General features: G+C 44.0%; 1 protein-coding gene across 1 annotated transcript in view; it reads right to left on the minus strand.

Moving 5' to 3' along the window:
• Window positions 1-1,605: 1,605 nt before the first annotated feature.
• LOC124775786 (glutamate receptor U1-like) overlaps window positions 1,606-24,427 on the minus strand; it is a 65,641-nt gene continuing 42,819 nt past the window's right edge. Inside the window, exons 6-8 of the mRNA XM_047250617.1 lie at window positions 15,492-15,700; window positions 9,117-9,418; window positions 1,606-1,888 (exon numbers count right to left, since the gene is read on the minus strand). Coding sequence (XP_047106573.1) covers window positions 1,606-1,888; window positions 9,117-9,418; window positions 15,492-15,700 — 794 coding nt within the window. The remainder of the gene's footprint in view (window positions 1,889-9,116; window positions 9,419-15,491; window positions 15,701-24,427) is intronic.

Raw genomic sequence — 24,427 nt, forward strand, 5'->3', positions numbered from 1 at the left:
TTGATGATCTTACTATCGACGTTTATAAAGGAATACTGACGATTTCTTTACTACCCGCACGCTGCAGGTGGGAGTGGGATGTGGTGGGTTTAGTGGTAGCATTGAGACTGAACTGTCAAGTTGATCCTTCTTACTATGTGTTTGAAGAATTATCTTAGGAGGGTGACATGTACAGGCATTGTTATATAGCGGTGTGAGTATTTTCAGTGTTTCTCGGGCTATAGAGGGTCAACAGGAATAGTTGCAGAAATATATATATTTAAAAGACGTTAACGTCTTTTGTTTCCGTCATTACCACTCGTGATGTTTAAGGTACCCCACAGTTACTGGAATTCAGCACATTAGAAACTTATCTCATTTTACAAGAGAGCGAAAAATAAAAATTAGATGCAAGATTTTTGCTACTTCGCATATCTGTTACTGTTCTCACTTTGTATAGGCGTGATACTCAAGATACAACCAATACAGAAGCTAACACTAACTAACTACGTATTTTATATAGCCAACATTCAACGGAACACCTGCTTATACCTTCCTTTCGTTTGCTACAAGTTGCAATGTTCAAAACGTCTTTCAATACAAACAAATTTAATGGCGTTATGATCATTATCTAAGTACTAGCGAGACGTATCCATCAGGATTTTATACATGTTAAGGAGTAGATAGATAAGTAACAAGGATACTTACAGCAGAACGCTGGACCAATTTTCAAAAATGTGACTCATGTTTCCGACGTTTGATCGACTTTTATCTACGTGTTATGCAGTTACCCAGTTTCTTTATTCTAACACAGTACTGCCAGTGTGTTGTAACTGTTCAACAGAATTAGCGAAGACCGACAGGCAGACTCTAGATGTCTAAACTGTTGGTACAAAAACTTAGAAAAACAAGGAACGTGAACAGATAATGATTAAAAGAACAATGATAACCGCAATACATCCATTGAACGTTGCGTTTCTCTTCGTGTTTATACAACTTACTGTAATTGCTGCATGTTTTGGTGGAAATCGTGCTCTTATTAAATGTACTATCTTAATTTTTCCTCTAATGACCTTACGCGGTAATTCCCTAACCAAGAGGACAGCAAGCTGAGTTTGTGTCGGTTACATGGAATTAGGCGACAACTCACACAAGCGCTCATAGTTGGTGGGAGACACTATTTTCTAGAGCATCTTTATGTGTTCACCGCGTGCTCAGAATTGAAACAAGCGACTTGAGGCCATGGGCGGGGACTCTGTCCAACACGTCTACGCAGAACTTCGTCAGTTTTTCATTATGGTTTCCTTTCCGTGATCGATCGGACCTTACATTCCAAATAGCCCTGAAATGGGAAAGTACGTTTCTAACGTGATCCCCCCACGATTCTACCTACACTAGCTATCGGCCTTGTACACTAACTGTACTCCGTACAAGAAATAAATTTCCTTTTAAAAGAGAACCGAATCTCCTAATTGCCAGCTCCCTAAAGGTTACCGTGCCAGAGCAACTGTTGAGCTGCTTTGTACGCATTGCAGTGTGAATCAATATGTGCAGTGAAGTAAGTGAATCCAAAAGAGCAGGAAGGTCATAGGAAAAATAGTGAGGTAAGCAATTGTGATTGCTGTTTCAGCGCAGGAATGCCCTGGGCACCAGTGTGTTGTCGGTGCCGGGCTTCTGCTGCCTCTTGTGGTGCCCCTGCCTGGCGGCAACCAGCCTGTGCAGCAGCACCTCGAATAGCAGCGCCGCCAGGGATGCGGCGACGCCGTAGCACACCATGAGCAGCGCGGGCGACACCTCAGTGAGGCCCACCTCGGCGTAGCCGCTGTCGCGGTTCAGGCAGCGCGGTTTCTGCGCCACCCAGCGCGTCCACTCGCGCTTCAGCAGACCTGTCTCCCGCAGCCACGTCAGCCTGTTGTATAACAAAACTTCCCTTTAGCTCCACCATATGACAGACAAGCTAGTGAAATACCAAACAAAACACACACACACTAGGCTTTAATACACTACTGGACATTAAAATTGCTGCACCAAGAAGAAATGCAGATGATAAACGGGTATTCATTGGATAAATAAATATATTATACTAAAACTGACATGTGATTACATTTTCACGCAATTTGGGTGCATAGATCCTGAGAAATCAGTACCCAGAACAACCACCTCTGGCCGTAATAACGGCCTTGATACGCCTGGGCATTGAGTCAAACAGAGCTTGGATGGCGTGTACAGGTACAGCTGCCCATGCAGCTTCAATACGATACCACAGTTCATCAAGAGTAGTGACTGGCGTATTGTGACGAGCCAGTTGCTCGGCCACCATTAACCACACGTTTTCAATTGGTAAGAGATCAGGAGAATGTGCTGGCCAGGGCAGCAGTCGAACATTTTCTGCATCCAGGAAGGCCCGTACAGGGCTTGCAACATGCGGTCGTGCATTATCCTGCTGAAATGTAGGGTTTCGCAGGGATCGAATGAAGGGTAGAGCCACTGATCGTAACACATCTGAAATGTAACGTCCATGCGGACAAGAGGTGACCGAGACGTGTAACCAATAGCACCCCATACCATCACGCCGGGTGATACGCCAGTATGGCGATCACGAATACACGCTTCCAATGTGCGTTCACCGCGATGTCGCCAAACACGGATGCGACCATCATGATGCTGTAAACAGAACCTGGATTCATCCGAAAAAATGACGTTTTACCATTCGTGCACCCAGGATCGTCGTTGAGTATACCATCGCAGGCACTCCTGTCTGTGATGCAGTGTCAAGGGTAACCGCAGCAATAGTCTCCGACCTCATAGTCCATGCTGCTACAAGCGTCGTCGAACTGTTCGTGCAGATGATTGTTCTCTTGCAAACGTCCCCATATGTTGATTCAGGGATCGAGTCGTGGCTGCACAATCCGTTACAGCCATGCGGATAAGATGCCTGTCATCTCGCCTGCTAGTGATACGAGGCCGTCGGGATCCAGCACGGCGTTCCGTATTACTCTCCTGAACCCACCGTTTCCATATTCTGCTAACAGTCATTGGATCTCGACCAACACGAGCAGCAATGTCGCGATACGATAAAGCGCAATCGCGATAGGCTACAATTCGACCTTTATCAAAGTCGGAAACGTGATGGTACGCATTTCTCCTCCTCACACGAGGCATCACAACAATGTTTCACGAGGCAACGCCGGTCAATTGCTGTTTGTGTATGAGAAATCGGTTGGAATCTTTCCTCATGTCAGCACGTTGTAGGTGTCGTCACTGGCGACTACCTTGTGTGAATGCTCTGAAAAGCTAATCATTTGCATATCACAGCATCTTCTTCCTGTCGGTTAAATTTCGCTTCTGTAGCACGTCATCTTCGTGGTGTAGCAATTTTAATGGCCAGTACTGTATATCAAGGTGACAAAACTCATGTAGCGATGGTAATAATAGCACATACACAAGGTATGAAAGGGCAGTGCATTGTCAGAGCTGTCACTTGTACTCAGGTAATTCATACGAAAAGATTACACATGTGCTTCTGGCTGCACGATGGAAATTAACAGATTTTGAATGTGGAATGTTAACTGGAGCTAGATGCGTGGGACATTCCATTTCGGAAATCTTTACGGAATTCAATATTCCGAGTTCCACAGTGTCAAGAATGTGATGAGAATACCAAATTCCAGGCATTAACTCTCTTCATGAACAGTACAGTGGCTGACGGCCTTCACTTAACAACAGAGAACAGTGGCGTTTGTGTAGAGTTGTCAGTGCTAGCAGACAAGCAACTCAGCGTGACATAACCGTAGGAATCAATATGGGATGTTTGACAAATTTGTGTCTTAGGACAATATGGCGGAATGTGGTGTTAATCGACAGTTGAAGACTGGCGTGAATATCTTCGCTAACAGTACAACATTGCCTGCAGCGCACTCCTGGGTTTGAGGCCATATCGTTTCGACCCTAGAGGGCTAAAAGAAATGGCCTTGGTCACATAAGTACCAATTTCAGTTGGTAAGAGCTGGCGGTAGGGTTCAAATGTGATGCAGGCCCCACGAAGCCATGGGCCAAATTGCCAACAAGACACTATGTAAACTGGTGGTGGCTCCATAATGATGTGGGCTGTGTTTGTATGGAATAGACTGGGTCGTATGGTCCAACTGAGCCGATCATTGACTGTATATGGTTATGCGACTACTTTGACACCATTTGCAGCCATTCATAGGCTTCCAGTTCCCAAACAATGGTGGGATTTTTTTGCATGACAATATGCCAAGCCATTGGGCCACAGTTTTTGCTGACTTGTTTGAGGAACATTCCATACAAGTCAAGTGAATGGCTTGGCCATCCAAATCGCCTGACATGAATCCCATCGAACATTTATGGGGCATAGGCGAGAGGTCAATTCATGCAAAACATTCTGCACCGGCAACTTTCGTAATTATGGACAGCTATAGAGGCAGCATGGTTCAATATGTCGACAGGGGACTTCCGACGACTTGTTAAACCCATGCCACTTCGACTTGCTGCACTATGCAGGGCAAAAGGAGGTCCGACACGATATTAGAAGGTATCCTATAGCTTTTGTCATCTCATTATATGCAATGCATCACTGGCACATAATATTTTACCAGACAGGTTAAAATATCCAATTATTAATCCATTTCATAATAAAAGTGACAAGACAGACTTAAACAATTTTCGCCAAGTTTTCTTGTCTCTATTTGTCACGCCGGATTTGGAAATAGCTAAGAGAACTTTGAACTTTAACTTTTAATTAACGTTTTTATCAGCAAAAATAAATACTTCACAAAATATAAATATTGTTTGACATTTACAGGACGAAACAAACATAAATAAAACGTAGATCATCGATTTAGTAAGTGTCCTCGCCTCTAATTCCTCGGGATGCGCCTTCCAATTTGTATCTAAAATTATTTTATGGTGTATCCCTCCTCTATCGCGAGTTAATTCCTACTAGAACTAAAAACGTATTTGCTTATTTGACCTTCATTTAACCTTGTCGTGATCTTGAATAATGTATTATATTATACGTAAAATTTGATTTGCCGCTCTTTTCAAATCTCAAATCAAATATTACGGTACTCATTTTTTTTAAAAAAAATCACTTAACCTCCAAATCACCTTGAACTTACGTTCAAGATCATGGCCAGTAGCTGTAATGTCTGATCCTCTTTGCCCCCTACAACTATTACCTAAAACATTTTGTTGTATCTCATCTCCATCCCGAGTTATTCCGCATTATGGATTAAAATAGTGCACCCTGTGTAACTGCCTGAGTAGGACTACAAATAATGTGTTCATTAATGTTAACGCTTATCATGTAGAAATATCCTGTAAACTGGCTTGTTCCACATCGATAAAAGAACCGTTCAAGTTATCTGCTGAGCATATAAAAACACACACTAGTCTTTAATAAAGAGTGACGCACCTAGAAGGAGACGAGAAAACGGAATGAAATGTAACGGATTGAGAGGGAATGCGATGTTATTTCAGTGATTACAAAAATGGCTCTGAACACTATGGGACTTAACATCTGAGGTCATCAGTCCCCTAGAACTTAGAACTACTTAAACCTAACTAACCTATGGACATCATACACATCCATGCCCGAGGGAGGATTCGAACCTGCGACCGTAGCAGCAGCGCGGTTCCAGACTGAAGCGCCTAGAGCGACTCTGCCACAACGGCCGGGCAGTGATTACAAAATCGAGTTAAATTTACAAAGAAGTTGGCTGCACGAACCCACTTATCAGCATGACATTGCACCCCGTCGGCTCTGTTACGTGCTCTGTTTTTGTTTCAGAAGGGTGTCATAAGGCCGTGCAACCTATCCTGGGGCATGATAGCTTACAACTGTGGAAACTAGTCCTTTATATCCTATATACTGGGACTGGGATGCAGTTGACATCCTAGATGGTCCCACCATGTTCTATCAGCGGCGGATTTGAGGTCTTTCTGGTCACGGAAATAGGTCGACATCACACATGCAGCTCAAAGGGATACGTCGAATCCGTTTATGATGATTGTACTGTAGAAAACTGGCCCCACTATACTGTCCCATGGAGACACGAGATATCCGTGACGTACTGTTGTGCCGCCAATAACTACCAGCCATGACCTGAAGTCGTACCTGATGATTTCTAACATCATGACGTCAGGAGTAACATTGCTGTGATCCCTAAAACATTAGAAGAATGAGACCTTTCCCTGGGCAGCCACCATGCTCACCGACAATGGTCATTCAGGGTAGCGCAGAACCGCGAATCATTGCTGAACACAATGAGACACCATTCTTCACCAGTCCTTGATTCGTGGCGTCGCCATCGATCCAAACCTACCCGTTTGTATTGTGACCTTGACGGTAGTCAACGCGAGTGACGGTAATTACGTAGTCTGGCTGCTGCTAGCCTCCGACTAATGATGCCAGATGACACGTGACCTTGCAGGCAGTCCATTGTGTGATCTCGGATGGCAGGTGCAGCTGTGAAGGTGTTGTGATATGCTTGGTACACAATACGGCGATCTTCCCTTGTGATGGAGACGTAATCGATCGGAAACTTAGGATGAGTATGCCTGTCCTACGCTGTCACGCAATCTAAACGTCAGAATACTACCACATCTGAATGTCACAAAAATCTGGATAGTGCATGAGTCAGCTAGCCTAGTAGAGATCCATAATGAGGCCCCTTTCAAACTCTTCCAGGTGCTAATATGATTACGAAGTCTTTCGCGACGGAGTCCTTGCATAAAAAGTTCTCGGTTCAGGTGCTGATAATACAAGTGTGACGCTGTTCACGGTTTTTCTATACCGTTTCAGGCCTGTTAACAACCCTGATCACCTACGCACTCTAACGGCCGTTTTGCTTATCACATAGAACTGCAACTCTAATCATTTACACACCAACCGATGATGTGTATGTGCACGGAACTACTTTGACATTCAACAATGTGTTCGAGGCCCTTCACTTTGTTTGTCATGCGGTGCATTCCAGAAAGTATCTTCCTAACTGAATAAAATTCTCACGTCAGACGAGATTCGACTGCGAGTCAATAGTGTTGTAACAACTCGTTCCCAGTGACGCCGTGGGGTCGTCCTCTCAGCCGTGATGGATGCGACAATTGGTGGGTTTGGGCTTAGGTCATCCTGGATCTGATCGGAGGATCTTTCGCTAATCCTCGTAAATCAGGTTATGTTCGTCGCCTACAAGGCTGCCTTGAGGACTAGTGACTGTCCCATAATGCTGGTGCTTTCGAGCACCTGTTCCAAATAAACTTGCGAAAATTACTGTCAGAAGGCAGCATTTCCCAGAGAAGTGGTATTATTTGGAGAAGCGAATAACCAATGATAATTCTTGCTAGTTTTCTGTTACTGAGAATCACTGGCTGAGAGGTCAGAAGTTTGAATAATTTCGGGAGTTGTTGTCAGTTCGTGGGGTTGGTAGTCAGCCAGCAGCCCCTCTGGGTCAAGGAGGCAAGTCGTGTACCCTCTGGACTCGACGTGGAGCTTAAAACCGTTTAACATTTATGATCCTTAGTTAATAACAAAATCCTTAGTTAATAACAAAATCGAACAGGGAACAATCGACACCAAGTGTTTCTAATGGTGATGACATAATATCAGCACTTGTAAGCTGGTGGCCAACTTACCACATTCTTATTATAGCTGTTCTGTTGGGTGCTCAACCATTTTACTGAGCGATTATCCCAGGGGGCAAAACCTGGACCCAGTTGCAGGCTGCCTATCTAGTGGCTACCCAGAGGTAACAAAACTTCTGTTTTCAATGTTTCATACAAGTACTGGCAGAATTAAAAAATTTAAAATGCTGACAATCTACTCATTAAGAGATATGGTCTTACGTGAAAGGTTCCATACTTTTAAACTGTATATGTCTTCAAGAACAGTAATGCACATCCCATTAATACCCAGACTATATTCGTGCAATATTTAAAAATGAGAACATTTTGTGGCTTCCAACAAACTTTAAACATAAATTCAAACCTTTCCCACACTTTTTCTAGTTTACATGGTTGATATCATACGTTTAATACATGGAGAAGTAATCAGAAGTTTGAAGTTGTTTATAACAGTAGTTCGATTCCCTAAAGAATCAGGGGGTTACTGACAAAACACTAATTTATGTAGGTTAGCAACTAGTAATAAGGACGGTACATATGCAGCACAAGGTGCCACCCTACAATGTCAGTACTGGCTCTTGAACAAAGAAGTCTGATGGCCACTGCCAGAAGTCAAGATGGTGGTGGTGGGGGCTCATTTTCAATATTATTACTGACTTTCAAAGGTAGCATACAGATGTATAAATGACATGTAAAAAAATGTTGATTTAAAAAAAACGGTACACAGAAAGAACAATCATCAGAGTTCAGAATTTATTTTCATAAGCTCAGAAAGCATATATGTAGTCAGTGCACTCTCTTGGCTTCTTTGTATTTGGCTATGTTGCATGTTTACATTCTGCTGGTTTTTTCCTTATTTCAACTAAATGAATTATTACTCACAACTTTTTTTATAATAAGAATATGGGAGGAAGGAACTAAATGTGCCAACAACAAACATTATTTTAAAAAATGCTGCTCATGAGGAGATAAAAAGTTCATCGCATCACTAAGAAGGTAGTAATTCTGTTGGTTAACATGGTGTTCCAACATACTATTAAATTCTGGTGCTGATTTGACAATACTACGCTTGAATCATATTTGCGACAACTCAGTGACCCAGAGTATAGTTCCTCAAAGGCTAAGATATATTGAATTATCACCCAAAAATGAATCTGTAGATAAGGATAACACTTTTAATTCCGATATGGAAAGATTACGTGAAATCAAAAATGCATTCCCCCGCAGAGACATGGAAATATGATCTGTCGCTCTCTGGTTTCCCAGGCGAGAGTTGTGGTTTAGAGTCCGTGTTCGTGCTCGGTAGGCAGATGTCTTGTATCAGGTCGTGGAGACACTAACCAGCTAGAGATGATGGTTAATGAAACAGATGGACTTGACAAAATGAAATAGTGAGAATACCGAAATCCCTGACTGATTTAGAAAACTGTGCCAAAATACGGCTAGCGATTTCTGTGAACCACACGACGACTGCTACAGGCTGCGTCGCTTACGTCCTGGAGAAGATCTCCTTGTACTGCGACTGCTTCCTGACGGCCATGATGATGCCCCTGAGCGGGAACATGGGCACCGCCTTGAGGCTGCACTTCTCCGACTCGAGGAAGGTGTCGCCGATCACCTTGTAGGCCGCCTCGTCCGCGTGGCACGCCACGCCGCCCTCGCGCATCTGCGCCACGCAGTCCTCCAGCGGGCGGAACGCTTTGCGCGGCTGCGAGTACACGCGCTCCCGGTAGAAGGACTTGATCAGCGGATCCTTCGTCTCCTGCAGACATCCACAACGCATTTGCTGTACAGCCTGAAAAGGTACAGACAGCAAATCTGTCTATATTTATCAAGCAGTTCCCAGCCTAAGAGGTCCTAAACATAACTTCCACTAAAAAGTTACTGCAAATAAAATCGTACGACAGTAATTTTTGTTTAAATAATCGTAAATGGCATAAATACTAATGTCGCCATTATACACTACTGGCCATTAAAATTGCTACACCACGAAGATGACGTGCTACAGACGAGAAATTTAACCGACTGGAAGAAGATGCTGTGATGTGCAAATGATTAGCTTCTCAGAGCATTCACACAACGTTGGCGCCGGTGGCGACACCTACAACGTGCTGACATGAGGAAAGTTTCCAATCCATTTCTCATACACAAACAGCAGTTGGTCGGCGGTGCCTGGTGAAACGTTCAGTGATGCCTCATGTAAGGAGGAGAAATGCGTACCATCACGTTTCCGACTTTGATAAAGGTAGTATTGTACGCTATCGTATCGCGACATTGTTGCTCGCGTTAGCCGAGATCCAATGACTGTTAGCAGAATATGGAATCGGTGGGTTCAAGAGGGTAATAAGGAACGCCGTGCTGGATCACAACGGCCTCGAATCACTAGCAGTCGATATGACAGGCATCTTATCCGCATGGCTGTAACGGATCGTGTAGCCACGTCTCGATCCCTGAGTCAACAGATGGGGACGTTTCCAAAACAACAACCTTCACACGAACAGTTCGACGACGTTTGCAGCAGCATGGACTATCAGCTCGGAGACCATGGCTGCAGTAACCCTTGACGCTGCATCACAGAGAGGAGCGCCTGCGATGGTGTAATCAGCTAAGAACCTGGGTGCACGAATGGCAAAACGTCATTTCTTCGCATGAATCCAGGCTCTGTTTACCGCATCATGATGGTCGCATCCCTGTTTGGCGACATCGCGGTGAACGCACATTGGAAACGTGTATTCATGATCGCCATACTGGCGTATCACGCGGCGTGACGGTATGGGGTGATATTGGTTACACGTCTCGGTCACCTCTTGTTCGCATTGACGGCACTTTGAACAGTGGACGTTACATTTCAGATGTGTTACGACCCGTGGCTCTACCCTTCATTCGATCCCTGCGAAACCCTACATTTCAGCAGGATAATGCACGACCGCATATTGCAGGTCCTGTACGGGCCTTTCTGGATACAGAAAATGTTCGACTGCTGTCCTGGCCAGCACATTCTCCAGATCTCTCACCAATTGAAAACGTCTGGTCAATGGTGGCCGAGCAACTGGCTCGTCACAATACGCCAGTCACTACTCTTGATGAACTGTGGTATCGTATTGAAGCTGCATGGACAGCTGTACCTGTACACGCCGTCCAAGCTCTGTTTAACTCAATGCCCAGGCGTATCAAGGCCGTTATTACGGCCAGAGGTGGTTGTTCTGGGTACTGATTTTTCAGGGTCTGTGCACCCGAATTGCGTGAAAATGTAATCATATGTCAGTTCTAGTATAATATATTTGTCCAGCGAATATCTGTTTATAATCTGCATTTCTTCTTGGTGTAGCAATTTTAATGGCCAGTAGTGTAAATACACACAAGTTCCGTGAGAAATACAGTGAGACTGACAGCACTGGAAGCGATATGCCGACGCTGTGTTGTTCTGCTTGTGTAGAACACTGTATTCAACTCTCCCAGACGCTCAGTCCGAGTTCCAGCTCCGTGTAGCCATCACGTAATCGTTGAGAGCGCCATCAGTGAAGCTGTGTTTTTTGTTTTGTGTTACGAAAATGGAACAACGGAATGTGGAGCAACATTAAGCCATCAAGCTTTGTGCAAAACCTGGAGAATCTGCGAGTGTAATCTTTTAAAAGTTGCAACAGGGCTAAGAGGAACATTCATTATGAAGCGCAAAAGTTTATCGTTCGCACAAATCGTTTCTGGAAGGCCAAGAAAATGTTCAACCTCGCTCAAGGAGATCCTCAACTTCAACAACTGACAAAAACCTCGGACGTGTGTGTGTTTCTGTGAGATCAGACCGACGTTTAAGGATGATGGGTGATCTCTTAAACTTAAATAATCTCACCGTACATCGGATTTTGAGCGAAAATTTGCACATGAGAAAGGTTTGTACCAAAAAGGTGCTGGAAAACACAACAATTGATCAGAAGGACAAATGAAGAAACATGTGCGTTGATCTTGAGAAGATTGCAATGACCAATTCGGTCGTGTGATCACAGGCGATGAGTCCTGGATTTCTGAGTACGATCCTGAGACAAAGAGGTAAAGTGGGGAGTGGCACAGTGAGACATTCCTCGACCGAAAAATAAGCTCGAATGAGCAAATCAAAGATCAAAACAATGCATATTTGCTTTTTTGACAGTAGAGGTCTCGTGCATAAAGAATTTGCTCCTCAAGGATGAATTGTCAACCACGTGTTTTACAAAGATATCCTTGAAAGGCTCAGGAAAAGAATGAATCGAGTGAGACCGGACACAGCAAACAATTAAACTATAGTAAAATGAAGACCCTAAGCTGTCGACAGGCGTTGATATACATCAACGGGGACAGTTGAAAATGTGTGCCCCGACCGGGCATTGAACCCGGGATCTCCTGCTTGCATGGCAGACGCCCTATCCATCTTTTTTTCATTATGGTTCTTAGCGGACGTCACATGACATCTGTTGAAGTTCGTTGTTGATCTTTTCACTCAGTTTTTTTTTTATTACAGAGGCCAGCCAGCTCTCTGACCGAACACGCTGAGCTACCGTGCCGGCTCCATCTGAGCCACTGAGGGCACAGAGGATAGCGCGGCTGCAGGGACTTATCCCTTGCACGCTCCCCGTGAGACCCACATGCCCAACTTAATGTCCACACACCATATTCGTAGTGCCCCTCCCCATTACACTCATTACTCGCGGCAGACAATCTTGCCGAGTCCCGTAAGAGTTCGGGCAATGCGTGTGCATCCAGCACAGAAAAAGAAGGTCAATGGCCGGTTAGCCTTAACTATATGAAGATGGTATCTGTTCTTTCGGACATGTTCGAAAGAACAAATATCATCTTCATATAGCGAACAATTGGATGCTGCATCATGACAACGTCTCATGTCACACGCCCACTTCCACCGCGGAATTTTGGAGCTCTAAAGGCATTGCTGTTGTTCCACAGACCCCCTATTCGCCTGATCTCTTTCCTTATGAAATCTTTTCTTTTTCTGCAATTGAAAAAGTCTTAAAGGACATCATTTTGGGACTCTGCAGAACATTAAAAAGAGTGTGACCGACATGTTAAAGGCCCCACCACTTGAAGCCTTTCCGCACTGCTACGTAGAATAGAAATAACACCACCGGTGTATGGCTGCCTATGGGAACTGCTTCGAAGGGGACAATATTGTGGTTTCAAAATAAAAAGTAAAAGCTTTAGTAGATAAAAAATCAATATCTTTACCTTTCTCACACGTCTCGTAATAATTACTGATGTGCAAACACATGGCGACCATTGTCCACCGCGAGAAGCAATGCCAACTGGGGAGCTGTCCACTCCGCAGCAGCCAACTCTTACGTGTTTCCATATAGACCTAGACATCGTCATAGTCATCATCATCATACCTGACACCTTCAGTTAAAATCGCAGAGCGCACTAGACCATCTAGATTGAGCCGTCGATCAATGGAAATGTGTCGACTGGTCGAATGAACCATGTTTCTTGTTACACCATGTCAATGGTCGTGTCCTAATACGCTATCATCCAGACGAACGATTCCTCGAAAACATTTACAGCGCCGCAGATTCAAGCTTGTTGGGACAGTATTATGCCGCTGGGGAAAATTACCCTGGTTTCCATGGGATCTTTGGTAATAATCGAAGGCACATTACAGCTGTAGACTACATGAACACTACTGTGAACCCCGTGTATCCTTCCATGCTTGTCTCTTCTATGACGACAATGGTATCTTCCAAGAGGGTAACTGCCCTTGTCAAAAGGTGATAATGGTATTACAGTGACTCGAGGAGCATGTTAGTGAACTCACATTGATGTGCCCACGAAATTTGTCAGATCTGAACCTGGTGGAATACAAAATGAATGCTATCGGGCGTCAATTCTGTGTCCATAAGTCAACCACCCGTAATTTGTAGGAATTACGTCACCTATGCCAGTCACCTCAGGAAATGCCACGCAAAATTCTTGATGTGTCGAATTTTAAGAGTAACAGACAATTATTTAGTTGTTATAATGTTTTGGATCCTCAGTGTAAGTAGACGGTAAACCACGCAATCTATTGTACAAATGCTACATGTGTATCTGAGGTATGAAAGCTGAGTTACGCGGCACATTTTGATGCAGATAGGTGACAGCCGTTGTTTGTGGTAGTTGGACGCTAGGCACCATATCCTGCACGTGTTGGAGAGTCTAGATATGGATATGTAAAGAGCACGATACGAAAATAGGGGCTTGTGGTATCTTGTTGAGATATAAAGTACCATACAGTGTTCAAATGTTAAGTGGAGTCATTGTTTCTTTATTGGTTGTACTAATTATCAAAAGTCCACACCTCTTACACAGTCAGTTGATTTGGACCACAATGGCCATTTTCAAGTGATGAATATATGCATATACATAGTAAATGCGTACAGATATGGTCGGACGGCAGGAGTTAGTAAATCATGGAAGTATGAACCAGTCGTCATTGTTTCTTGGATCAATACAAGAAGAAGTCGATTGTTAAGTAGTAGTGAGTACTAAAAAGTAATGAGTGCTATCGACAGCGGGTCACAACTTGATTCCATACTTCTCGATTTTCAGAAGGCTTTTGACACCATTCCTTACAAGAGACTTCTAACCACATTGTGCGTCTTAGGAGTATCGTCTCAGTTCGCGACTGAATTCGTGATATCTCATCAGGAAGGTCACAGTATGTAGTAATCGACGGAAAATCATTGATTAAAACAGAAGTGACATCCAGAGTACCCCAGGGAAGGATTGCAGATCCTCTGCTGTTCCTAATCTATGTAGTCGATTTTGGAGACAATCTGACTAGCCCTCTTAGATTGTTTGCAATTGCTGCTGTGATATACCGTCTCATAAAGTCATCAGGACATCAAAACCAATTGCGTAACGGTTTAGAAAAGTATGTGTGTGGTAGGTAAAATGGCAATTGTCTCTGAATAAGGAAAAGTGTGAGGTCGCCCACATGAGTACGAAAAGACAACCGTTAAATTTCGGTTGCACGATAAATGATACAAATCCAAAGGCAGTCTTTTCGATTAAATACGTAGGAATTACAATTACGAACAACTTAAATATGAACGATCACATAGATAATGTCGAGGGGAAGGCACAGGAAAGACTGCGTTTTATTGGCAGAACGCGTAAAAGATGCACAAACCTACTGGAGAGACTGTCGACATTACACTTGTTCTCCCTCTGCTACAGTATTGCTGTGCCGTATGGGATCCTTACCACATAGGATTGTCAAAGAAGGGCAGCTCTTTTGTATTATCGTGAAACAGGAGAGAGAGTGTCACGGTTATGATAAGCGATTTGGGGTGGCAACCATTAGAAGAAAGGCGCTTTTCGTTCTTTTCAAGAAATTTCAATTACCAACTTTCTTCACTGAGTGTGGTGCCAACCTGCACTACCGTCACTACCATCATCCGAAAGCACAGTGGTTATGACACCTAACCAGCTTTCGGAACTAGTGTTGTTTAAATCATTGTCCGACCATCTAGATTTTTATTTTTCCGTTCTTTCTCCAAAATCTATTCCCCCGAATTTCGGGGTAATCTCTTGAAAAATTATATGGCCGATCATCTTCCCATTCTTCATCTATCCGACACGATGCTCTGTCTCTGATGACCTTGTCATCGACTGGGCGTTAAACTCAAAGTTGCTTTATTACATGGTAGGTACTGTACTTATCCTAGCTCTGTACCACTTTCTGATGACATACATGTATCCCTCGCAACTTGCTACATTAGGTGGTTATGTGGCCAGAGGTCAGCGACTATAGGGCATTTTTTTCTGTGTGTTCTATAATACATTTTCACCGGTATATTTTGTGTTTGCATTTATTGATGAGAGACACAATGTATGTCTCGCCTTACATTTCCGTAGTTGATGTTGTAGGGCAGGTCATGGATGACGATGCGCATCTTGGAACTGAAGAGCGACTCCAGGGTCTTGATGCTGCTGCTGGGCAGCTGCAGGAGCGTCACGATGCACGCCGAGTAGGCCGTCATGTGGAAGACGGCCAGCACCAGCAGGAACATGAGCAGGATGCGCGAAGAGGCGTTCTGCGGCGGGTCCTGCATGCCTGTGGAGACGTACAGTAAGTCGTGTTAGAAATGGTACATCTATTAACTGTTGCTGCCCTCTGCGCAGGACGACACCCCAGTGTTATTTACGGCTTCAGTAAACAAGTCAAAATCATTTGAGATCCAACATTTTGCAAGTTGCAATTTTATAAACTGGAAAACGTGTGATAGCAATTCACTCTGCAATCTGTACTAAGTGTTTGCAATTGACCTAAACTATGCTACAACCTAACTGGCATGATAAGGGACTTCTATACAAGAAAATATGATCGCGTAAGGATGGAATGGATAGAAACTACAGCTATGATAAAGCTAACTTACTAAAAAAGAAATCCACTCAGTGCAGCATCGAAGAAGGAGAGAACAAGAACAATATCTTCATCACCAATAGCATGTCAATTGCATCAACTGGAGAAAATGGTACTGTAGTTATTATCTCGAATCCATAATGGTTTGTGTATATACAGTACTTCTCTTTACTGTGGAAACTATTACGGAGGGAGACGGAGAGAGAGAGAGAAAATCTAGTTACACCAGTGTTCGTTATGGGTGCTAACAGTGCTCATTTACCTGGTGAGCTGAAGAGAAGAATATTGACTTTATGATGAGTGATGAGTTACATATGACTAAGCAGTCAGAGGATTCAGGCAAGTAATTCGAAAGTTTCTACAAAGTAATGGTTGTACAACTTATTCTGTTCGGGACTAGGAATTGGCTCTGGCTTTAATGCGCAAACAATGTTGATCGAGTGGGGTGTTGAAGAAGGAAACACTTAGGAAAATGTGATAACCACACTTTTGCAACTGGTATTGCAAGTCATCTCAAGCAGTAAATGATACGCAGTAAAGTCAGCGCCGGCACGCCAGACCGGAACGACAAAGAAGAGAAGGCTGTGAGAAGAAGTCAGCCAATCGTACACTGACCAACCTCTCTCCAGGACAACGCGACAGCAGCGGCCCCCAGGTGAAGAGGACATAAGAGCCGCGCCCGGCTGGAGGTGGATCACTTCGATAGCAGCTTCAACGTTAGCGACTTCGTTAGGAATCTCTATGTAGCAAAGACTTGTGGTTGTCTGTTCTGAAGAAAAGTGATTATTTTGTATGTCGCCCTTTGCTTGCGCCACATCTAATAAATTCAAGTATTGTAATTGTCTTATTGTAATAAAACTCATTAATACGAGTTGTTTGATTGTTTGTCTAGTGGACAAAGTATGGTTCAAATGGCTCTGAGCACTATGGGACTTAACTTCTGAGGTCATCAGTCCCCTAGAACTTAGAACTACTTAAACCTAACTAACCTAAGGACATCACACACATCCATGCCCGAGGCAGGATTCGAACCTGCGACCGTGGCGGTCGCGCGGTTCCAGACTGTAGCGCCTAGAACTGCTCGGCCACCCGGCCGGCGTGGACCAAGTATGCAGGATTCCTAGACACAACAGGATTTGTGACTAGGATGGGATAATAACATTGACGACGAGAATGGACGAAAAACATTGTCGACGAGGTGAACGAATACTACAGCGACATTCTTTTAACATAGCCACCCGCTGTCACAGATGTTTTGTTTTGCCGTGGGCATCATTGCGCCTTAATTTTACGTTGTCTTTTCTTTGCAGGGGTGTGTTTACATGTTTTAACAGTATCTCTTATAACGCTTTTTTCTATTCAGTGTTTTCAGAAGGGTGTAGCAGAAATTTTCTTTGCTTCTGTGCTTATTTTTCTTGCTTGCATTGTCTATTTACTGCATTTGCCTGTTCCAAAGTGAGTAGCCCACCTCTCCCACCCCCTGCTGAGGCGTCTCAGCTGCAAGCGATAGATGCAACGCACCTAACACAGATGTTTCAGTTTCAGATGCAGCGGATTTCAACCCTTCTAAACACGGTACAGTAGTTACTAACAAACCAAGCAAAGAGCGCAACGCAACATGCAACAGCTGTATCTCTGAGAGGCATACTGCCTTTTCGCCAGTTTAATGAAAGAGCAGACGAATGGCTCGAATGGTTGCGAAAGTGTGAAGCCCACATCATTGCTCACAAAATATCAGATGCTATGAAACTACATTACTTTTTGTCAACAGCAGAAAGTGTAGTCTTTCGCCTCATTCAGAAATTGTTCCCTAATTCCACTCCGAGTGAACTTCCCTATGATCAGGTTGTAGGTTCTCTAACTAATATGACCAACAAGTGAATGTGGTGGCGGCTAGGTATCAATTCTGTCATTGCAAGAAAAGGTCAGTACAAACTTATCGGGAGTGGGTAATACATTTGCTGGGTATGACTAGGAAATGCAAATTCAGCTGTGCTTGTGTTACTTTATATGCAGATGTTATGTTGCATGATGCAGTCGCGTACAATGTAACTGATGTCAAACTTAGAGAACATATTTTGAAGCAGCCATATCCATCGTTTCATCATATAGTGCAATTTCTAGATCAGCATGATTCAGGTGCCGTAGAGGCTGATAAATTTGAGCAGCCACAAATTTCTTGGGTTGAGTTGTTCCTTGTTCATGACTGACCCAGTAGGCAGAAACATACGCACGTGCAACGACACGTAAACAGTTCTCTAAACAAGCGGCTACGTCAGTGAATCGAATTAAGTCACGCCGTTGGTGCTATTCACAGCACAAACGCCAAGATTGCCCGTCCAGACAAGCACAGTGTTACGCTTCTTGCAAGAAGGGTCAAATACAGTCCGTATGTTTGCAACGGAACAAACATAAGAATTATTCCCATTCACAAAAATCTAGTTCAAACAGTTCAAATGGCTGTAAGCACTATGGGACTTAACATCTGAAGTCATCAGTCCCCTAGACTAAGAACTACTTAAACCTAACTATCCTAAGGACATCACACACATCCATGCCCAAAGCAGGATTCGAACCTGCGACAGTAGCAGCAGTGCGGTTCCGGACTGAAGCGTCTAGAACCGCTCGGCCACAGCAGCCGGCAATAATCTAATCACAAGGCCCATATAACCAGTGCAGTGTATTCAACGTCTGCTGCAGGTATTAGCAAAACTAGCAAGCAAACAATTTCTTCAGTGATACGCTCGTCCAACAAACTTTTTGTTCATTTGCAACTTAGTGGAAAATATGTGAAATTTCAGTTGGACACGGGAGCCTCTGTTACATTGCTGAAGCGTAACGCGTATGAACTGTTACGTTCCCCATGCCTGTCTAAAAGTAGCACGCACCTGATAGCTTATAATGGACAAGACATTCCCGTTCTCAGAAAATGTACTTTGCCTTCTAAGTATCGTTCGCATACACGAACTGTGACTTTCACTGTGCTATAATCACGCAATTGTGGGAACATGTTTGGCCTTGGTTCGTTTGATTTGTTTGGCTTTCAAATTCATGACAATGTGTTGTCAGTGACAGCATTTAGTGATAAAGACAGTGTAACAGAAAGAATTCCCTGAACTCTTTTCCGAAGGTTTAGGCAAGGCTAACAATTTTATTGCACTTATTGCTATGAAAGACAATGCTCAGCCGAAATTTTGCAGCGTCAGAACTTTTCCCATTGAATTACGGTACAAAGTGGCTGCTGAAATTAAAGAATTGCAAGATAGCGGAGCCCATACAAGCTAGTCAGTGGGTAAGTTCACTGGTTTTTCTCACCAAACTTCAGGTCGCACTCGCCTCTGTGTTGACTTAAAGTCTAGAGCCAACCCACAAACTGTGGTTCATATTCATCCCTTGCCACGCCCGAAGATTAGGCGCTGGTCGCTACTTTTCAACAACTGATTTGCGTGACGCATATCTTCAAATACCACTAGATGAAGAATCTCAAACTGTGTGTGTTGTAAACACTCATTTAGGCTTGTTTAAATATTTGCGTTTGCCTTTTGGCAGTGCTTCCGCACCCGCCATTTTCCAACGGTATTTGGAACAGCTGACTGCTTAAGTACCAAACTGTTTAAACTATTTGGGCGATATTGTCGTAGCAGGTCGTACATGTGAAGAACACATTGGAAATTCGTGTGCTTTGTTTCGTGTGTTATCTGATTCAGGACTAAAGTGTAGACTGGGCAAAGTGCGATTTTTTTAAACCTGAGTTGCAGTGTCTTGGTCTTGTAATACACAGTCAAGATGTACATCCTCTTCAGTCACATTTGTTAACCATACTTGGTCTACCAGTTCCTTGCAATGTCACAGAATTGCAGTCAGTCTTAGGGAAAATGAACTATTATATTCGATTCATACCGAATGCTGCACAAATCGGACCTCCATTGCATTGCTTGCGTTGCGAGGATGTCCCCTTTGTTTGGACAGATGAGTGCCAAGAAGCTTTTGAAAAGCTTGAAGATTCATTTCTCAGTGATCGATGCTTGGTTCACTTTGATCCTGACAAACCAGTTGTGCTGCAAGTTGAAGCTTCCTCTTACGGAATCGATGCAATGCTTTCGCACAGCTTTGTTGATAAAGACAGGCCTATTGCTTTCGCATCGAAAGTGTTGTCCACAGCTCAGTACAACTATTCACAAATAGAGAAAGAGGCATTGGTTATTGTGTATGGTGATACCAAATTCCACCACTATTTGTAAAGCAGAAAATTCTACTTAATAACGGATCACAAGCCACTGCAGTCCTAGTTTCATCCTATGAAGACGGTTCCTGTACAAACTGCCAAAAAATTGCAAAGATGCGCTTTGTTGTTGTCTCAATATCAGTATAAGACTCTGTATCGTCGGACTGCTCAACATGGCAATGTGGACACACTTTCACATCTTCCATTTGGCCCTGATACAGACTTTGACGCTTCTGCTGCATCTTATTGCCACAACGATGCTCATGATTCTGAATTGCTTCAATCATTTCCTCTGAATTATAGGAAAATTGCACAGGCCACGGAAGCTGATTTAGATTTGAACATTTTGCTCCACCCTCCTCAACATCTGGTGCCGAAGGAAGCCGGAGGTATCGCTTTGCGCCCATGATATTGTGTTTTTCAGGGTTTTCAGTGGCAGCAGATTGTGAGCGTGAGGCAAGATCCTTCGTCGACTTGGCAAATGCATGTATCTCATTTCAGGCCGAGACAGATTGCAGCGCCGACATCACAATCAAATTCACCAATGTCATGTGAACGGTGATCCTTCTGTTTCCCTTCCCCCAGATTCACATACCCCGAGGACAGCGCGATGCCGGCCGCTGGTGGCCGAGCGGTTCTGGCTCTAGAGTCTGGAAGCGCGACCGCTACGGTCGCAGGTTCGAATCCTGCCTCGGGCATGGATGTGTGTGTTGTCCTTAGGTTAGTTAGGTTTAAGTAGTTCTAAGTTCTAGGGGACTTATGACCTCAGCAGTTGAGTCCCATATTGCTCAGAGCCATTTGAACCATTTGACAGCGCGATCATAGCAGCCACCAGAGGGTGTCATCACGACACTGCAGAACGACCCTATGGAGCCTTCACCTCCTCCGCCCCCTCTCATCCTACGATGGAGCTGGACCTGCCCAATCCGCAGACGCCGACATCTTCTACATCTTGCTATGGGCCTCAGGAGGCGGATGCGTACCCTCCTGGGCGTTTCCCAGTGGACGTTTCCAACAGGGCAAAGGCCGGATGGCAGAGTATGACCAGGACTCTGACGTCCCCTGCAGCCACAGCTTCCGGTCCATCAAAGTGTCCACGCTCCTGCCTTCCACACTACCCTCCCCTTGTCGTGCTCCATATACAACGACGGTCAGCGCCGGCAAACCAATCGGGAATGAGAAAGAGAAGGCTGTGAGAAGACGTCAGCCAATCGCACGCTGACCGACCTCTCTCCTGGACGACAACGCGACAGCAGCGACCCTCAGGTGAAGAGGACATAAGCGCCGCGTCCTACTGGTGGCGGCCCGCTTCGATAGTAGGCTTCGTTAGGAATCTCTATGTAGCGCAGACTTATGGCTGTCTGTTCTTCAGAAGACTGATTATTTTGTAAGTCACCCTTTGCTTGCGACACATCTATCAAAGTTAAGTATTGTAATTGTCTTACTGTAATAAAATACATTAACACGAGTTGTTTGATTGTTTGTCTAGCGAACCGAGTATGCAGGATTCTTAGACACAACAGTAAAAATGTTAACTGTCGTCTGTCTTACCGTATGACATGTGAAGCCAGACACTCAGATCGAGATAGTGCCATGGAAAGGACCGCTGAACATTGATGGAAAGAAGAGGATATCACATCTGTTACAGACCTTAAAATACCAGGGGAAGAGTTCGAGACTTCTGTAATGGGTGTCAGCTAGACGCTTCCGAATGAGAAGCACTGGTCAGGAAATCCGTTCCGCAAATTCTCATGAAGAGCCTTATAAATCAATATCTTCACTTCCGCACTATTTTTAAGTTCATGCTTTATGCAGCTCCGTCAGACTTATAAAATAATCTTGTCCACTGTCCAGCATCACATAGTATCTCCACCCTCTTTGCCGTCCCATTTCTGATGACGTTTCCATCGACAGAATGGTGTATCCTTATCTTCCTAAATTTTTTGTTATCCTAATGTATCACAGAAGCGGCATGCCCTGTTTCTCACGGATGTGCATTGAGGATGTGGTGATGTTACTTGATATTCACTAGCTTCCAGGCGAATCTAGGATGTCAGAATTGGATAGCTGCAGCTCTGCACATCCAGTCAGTACTCTCGCCATGTGTAGGACCCAGTCAACAAACATGATATCTTCTTGCCTCAAAATATCCTGGCGCTGTTATGTCCTCTATGTGGCAAAAGAAAAATTCCGACATCTACAATCAGGCATTGAAATAAATCCAAGGGCGACAAGTAAAAGTTTTATGCTGGGTCAGCACTCTAATCCGGCTTTTTCAGTTATACTTAAACTCTTGGGCTATCCGAGTCTGCTTACAGAATATCTCATTCGTCTTGTATATGTGGCTGCGTGTTTGTGAATGGTGTCTGTTCTTTCAGACATCTCTGAAAGAACAGACACCTAACATATATACATTCCGCGTATGCCTCTTGACGCTAAATAATAATTTCAGTGCAGATGCACTCTTCGTCCAACCTCTCCTGGGTAGCATGTGAGGCTGTGAGCAGAGAGGGTAATGGGCAGGGGGCGCTATTTGTGTAGTGTACGACATACGGGAATTTGGTTTGGATGGGAAACGTGCTCGGATAGCAGAAGTGCTTAAGGCGGACGCTCACGATAAACGATAAATCCGGGTTAGAGTCCCAGTCCAGTACAAATATTAACTTATCGCCAGTGGATTTATTTCACTGCCCCTTTGCAGCTGATGTCAGAATCCCTCTTTCGTCATTTACATACGGCTGCAGGAACATGAATGGTATCTGTTCTTTGTGACATGTCGGAAGGAACAGCTACCACACATATAAATTGCTTTTATCTGCCTGCAGTGGTCGCAAAGAGTTTTCATTTATTTACCACCATTATCTCAATCAAAATACGATGTAAGGTCATTAGACTAAAATAACGACAATAGCACTCGTTGGTTCTAGTCTACAGCATGGTACAAATGCATCCAAAAGCACTTCAAGGATCTCTGCTACCGTATAACACAATGCGTTTGAGTGTTGATGGTGTTATTATGTGGGATTAAGCGATGACATACAGTGCGATAGTCTCACACCAGCGACTCTCTGCTGAAAGTAGCACAGCGAAAGGTGCCTGCCCTCGTGTACCCTTCTGATAAATCAGCAAGATCGAAGACCTTTAGTCTTTCAAGAACTTTGGAGTACAGTCGATAGGTAAAGGTCTGGATGGATTCTGATATTGGGTTTGCGAACCTGCACCGACCTGAATATCTACAGATCTGTTTGTAATAATTACTTTATGGGTAAACGGTAAAAGACAAAAGACAGTGTCCATTTAGTAGTTTCTTCTATTTTTGGAGTACAAGCAATTGAAAACAACACTTAACATTTTTATCATATTATCGCTCACTAGGGACAAATGCCGCTACTGGACATTGGCTTGAGTGCGCAGTATCCTGGGAAAAAAGATAGCTGTGCTTTGACATACGCAAGGGCTGCAAATGAGGACGCAGATAACCTTCAGATTTTCCGCTCAAATCCATGTACCTCTTGCTTGCGTCGTATGAACAGCTACTTTACGCCTGAGTCGTTCCTTTTTTCATTAACATTGGTCACTTACGCAATTACCAAAGCGACATTAAGGCTAATCTAGCATACCCCATCCATTGGAATCTTCGCTCCATGGTCTTTCCCCCGTTTGTTCACCTCACACGACATGAACACGTTTTGTAGCCCTTAGCATGAAGATCGTCCAATAAATAACCTTTCCACAATTTTTTCCTCATGACATAACCATTCTTAAGAGTTAGAATTTGGTGGAAATACCTACATTTCATTCACATTTAATGTTTGTCTACTTAGTCTCCGTCACATCCTATGGCCAGAGTAGTGTAAGAGCGTGTGGAAAGGTGCCTGCCTATTCATTGGATCGTTCATTTCCTCATCACCTATTTCACATTCTTCGAGATCTGTGATATTTATTTTATAACTATCGCTGAGATGTTGACTTAAACCAGCTTTTGTATCTGCGCGCCGACATACTCCGCGTATTCACGTGCAACAGCTTAGTCTTGAAAAGGCTATGAATTATTAAATATTTGGAACTACATGGTCCCGTCACAGTAACGTAACCACCACTTGTGGTCGACTTCAACGTGCAGTAACGACTCACACATGATAAGTTGGTTTGTTGGTTTGGGGAAGGAGACCAGACAGCGAGGTCATCGGTCT

This window comes from Schistocerca piceifrons, chromosome 2 (assembly GCF_021461385.2).
Source record: "Schistocerca piceifrons isolate TAMUIC-IGC-003096 chromosome 2, iqSchPice1.1, whole genome shotgun sequence".
Lineage (NCBI taxonomy): Eukaryota > Metazoa > Arthropoda > Insecta > Orthoptera > Acrididae > Schistocerca > Schistocerca piceifrons.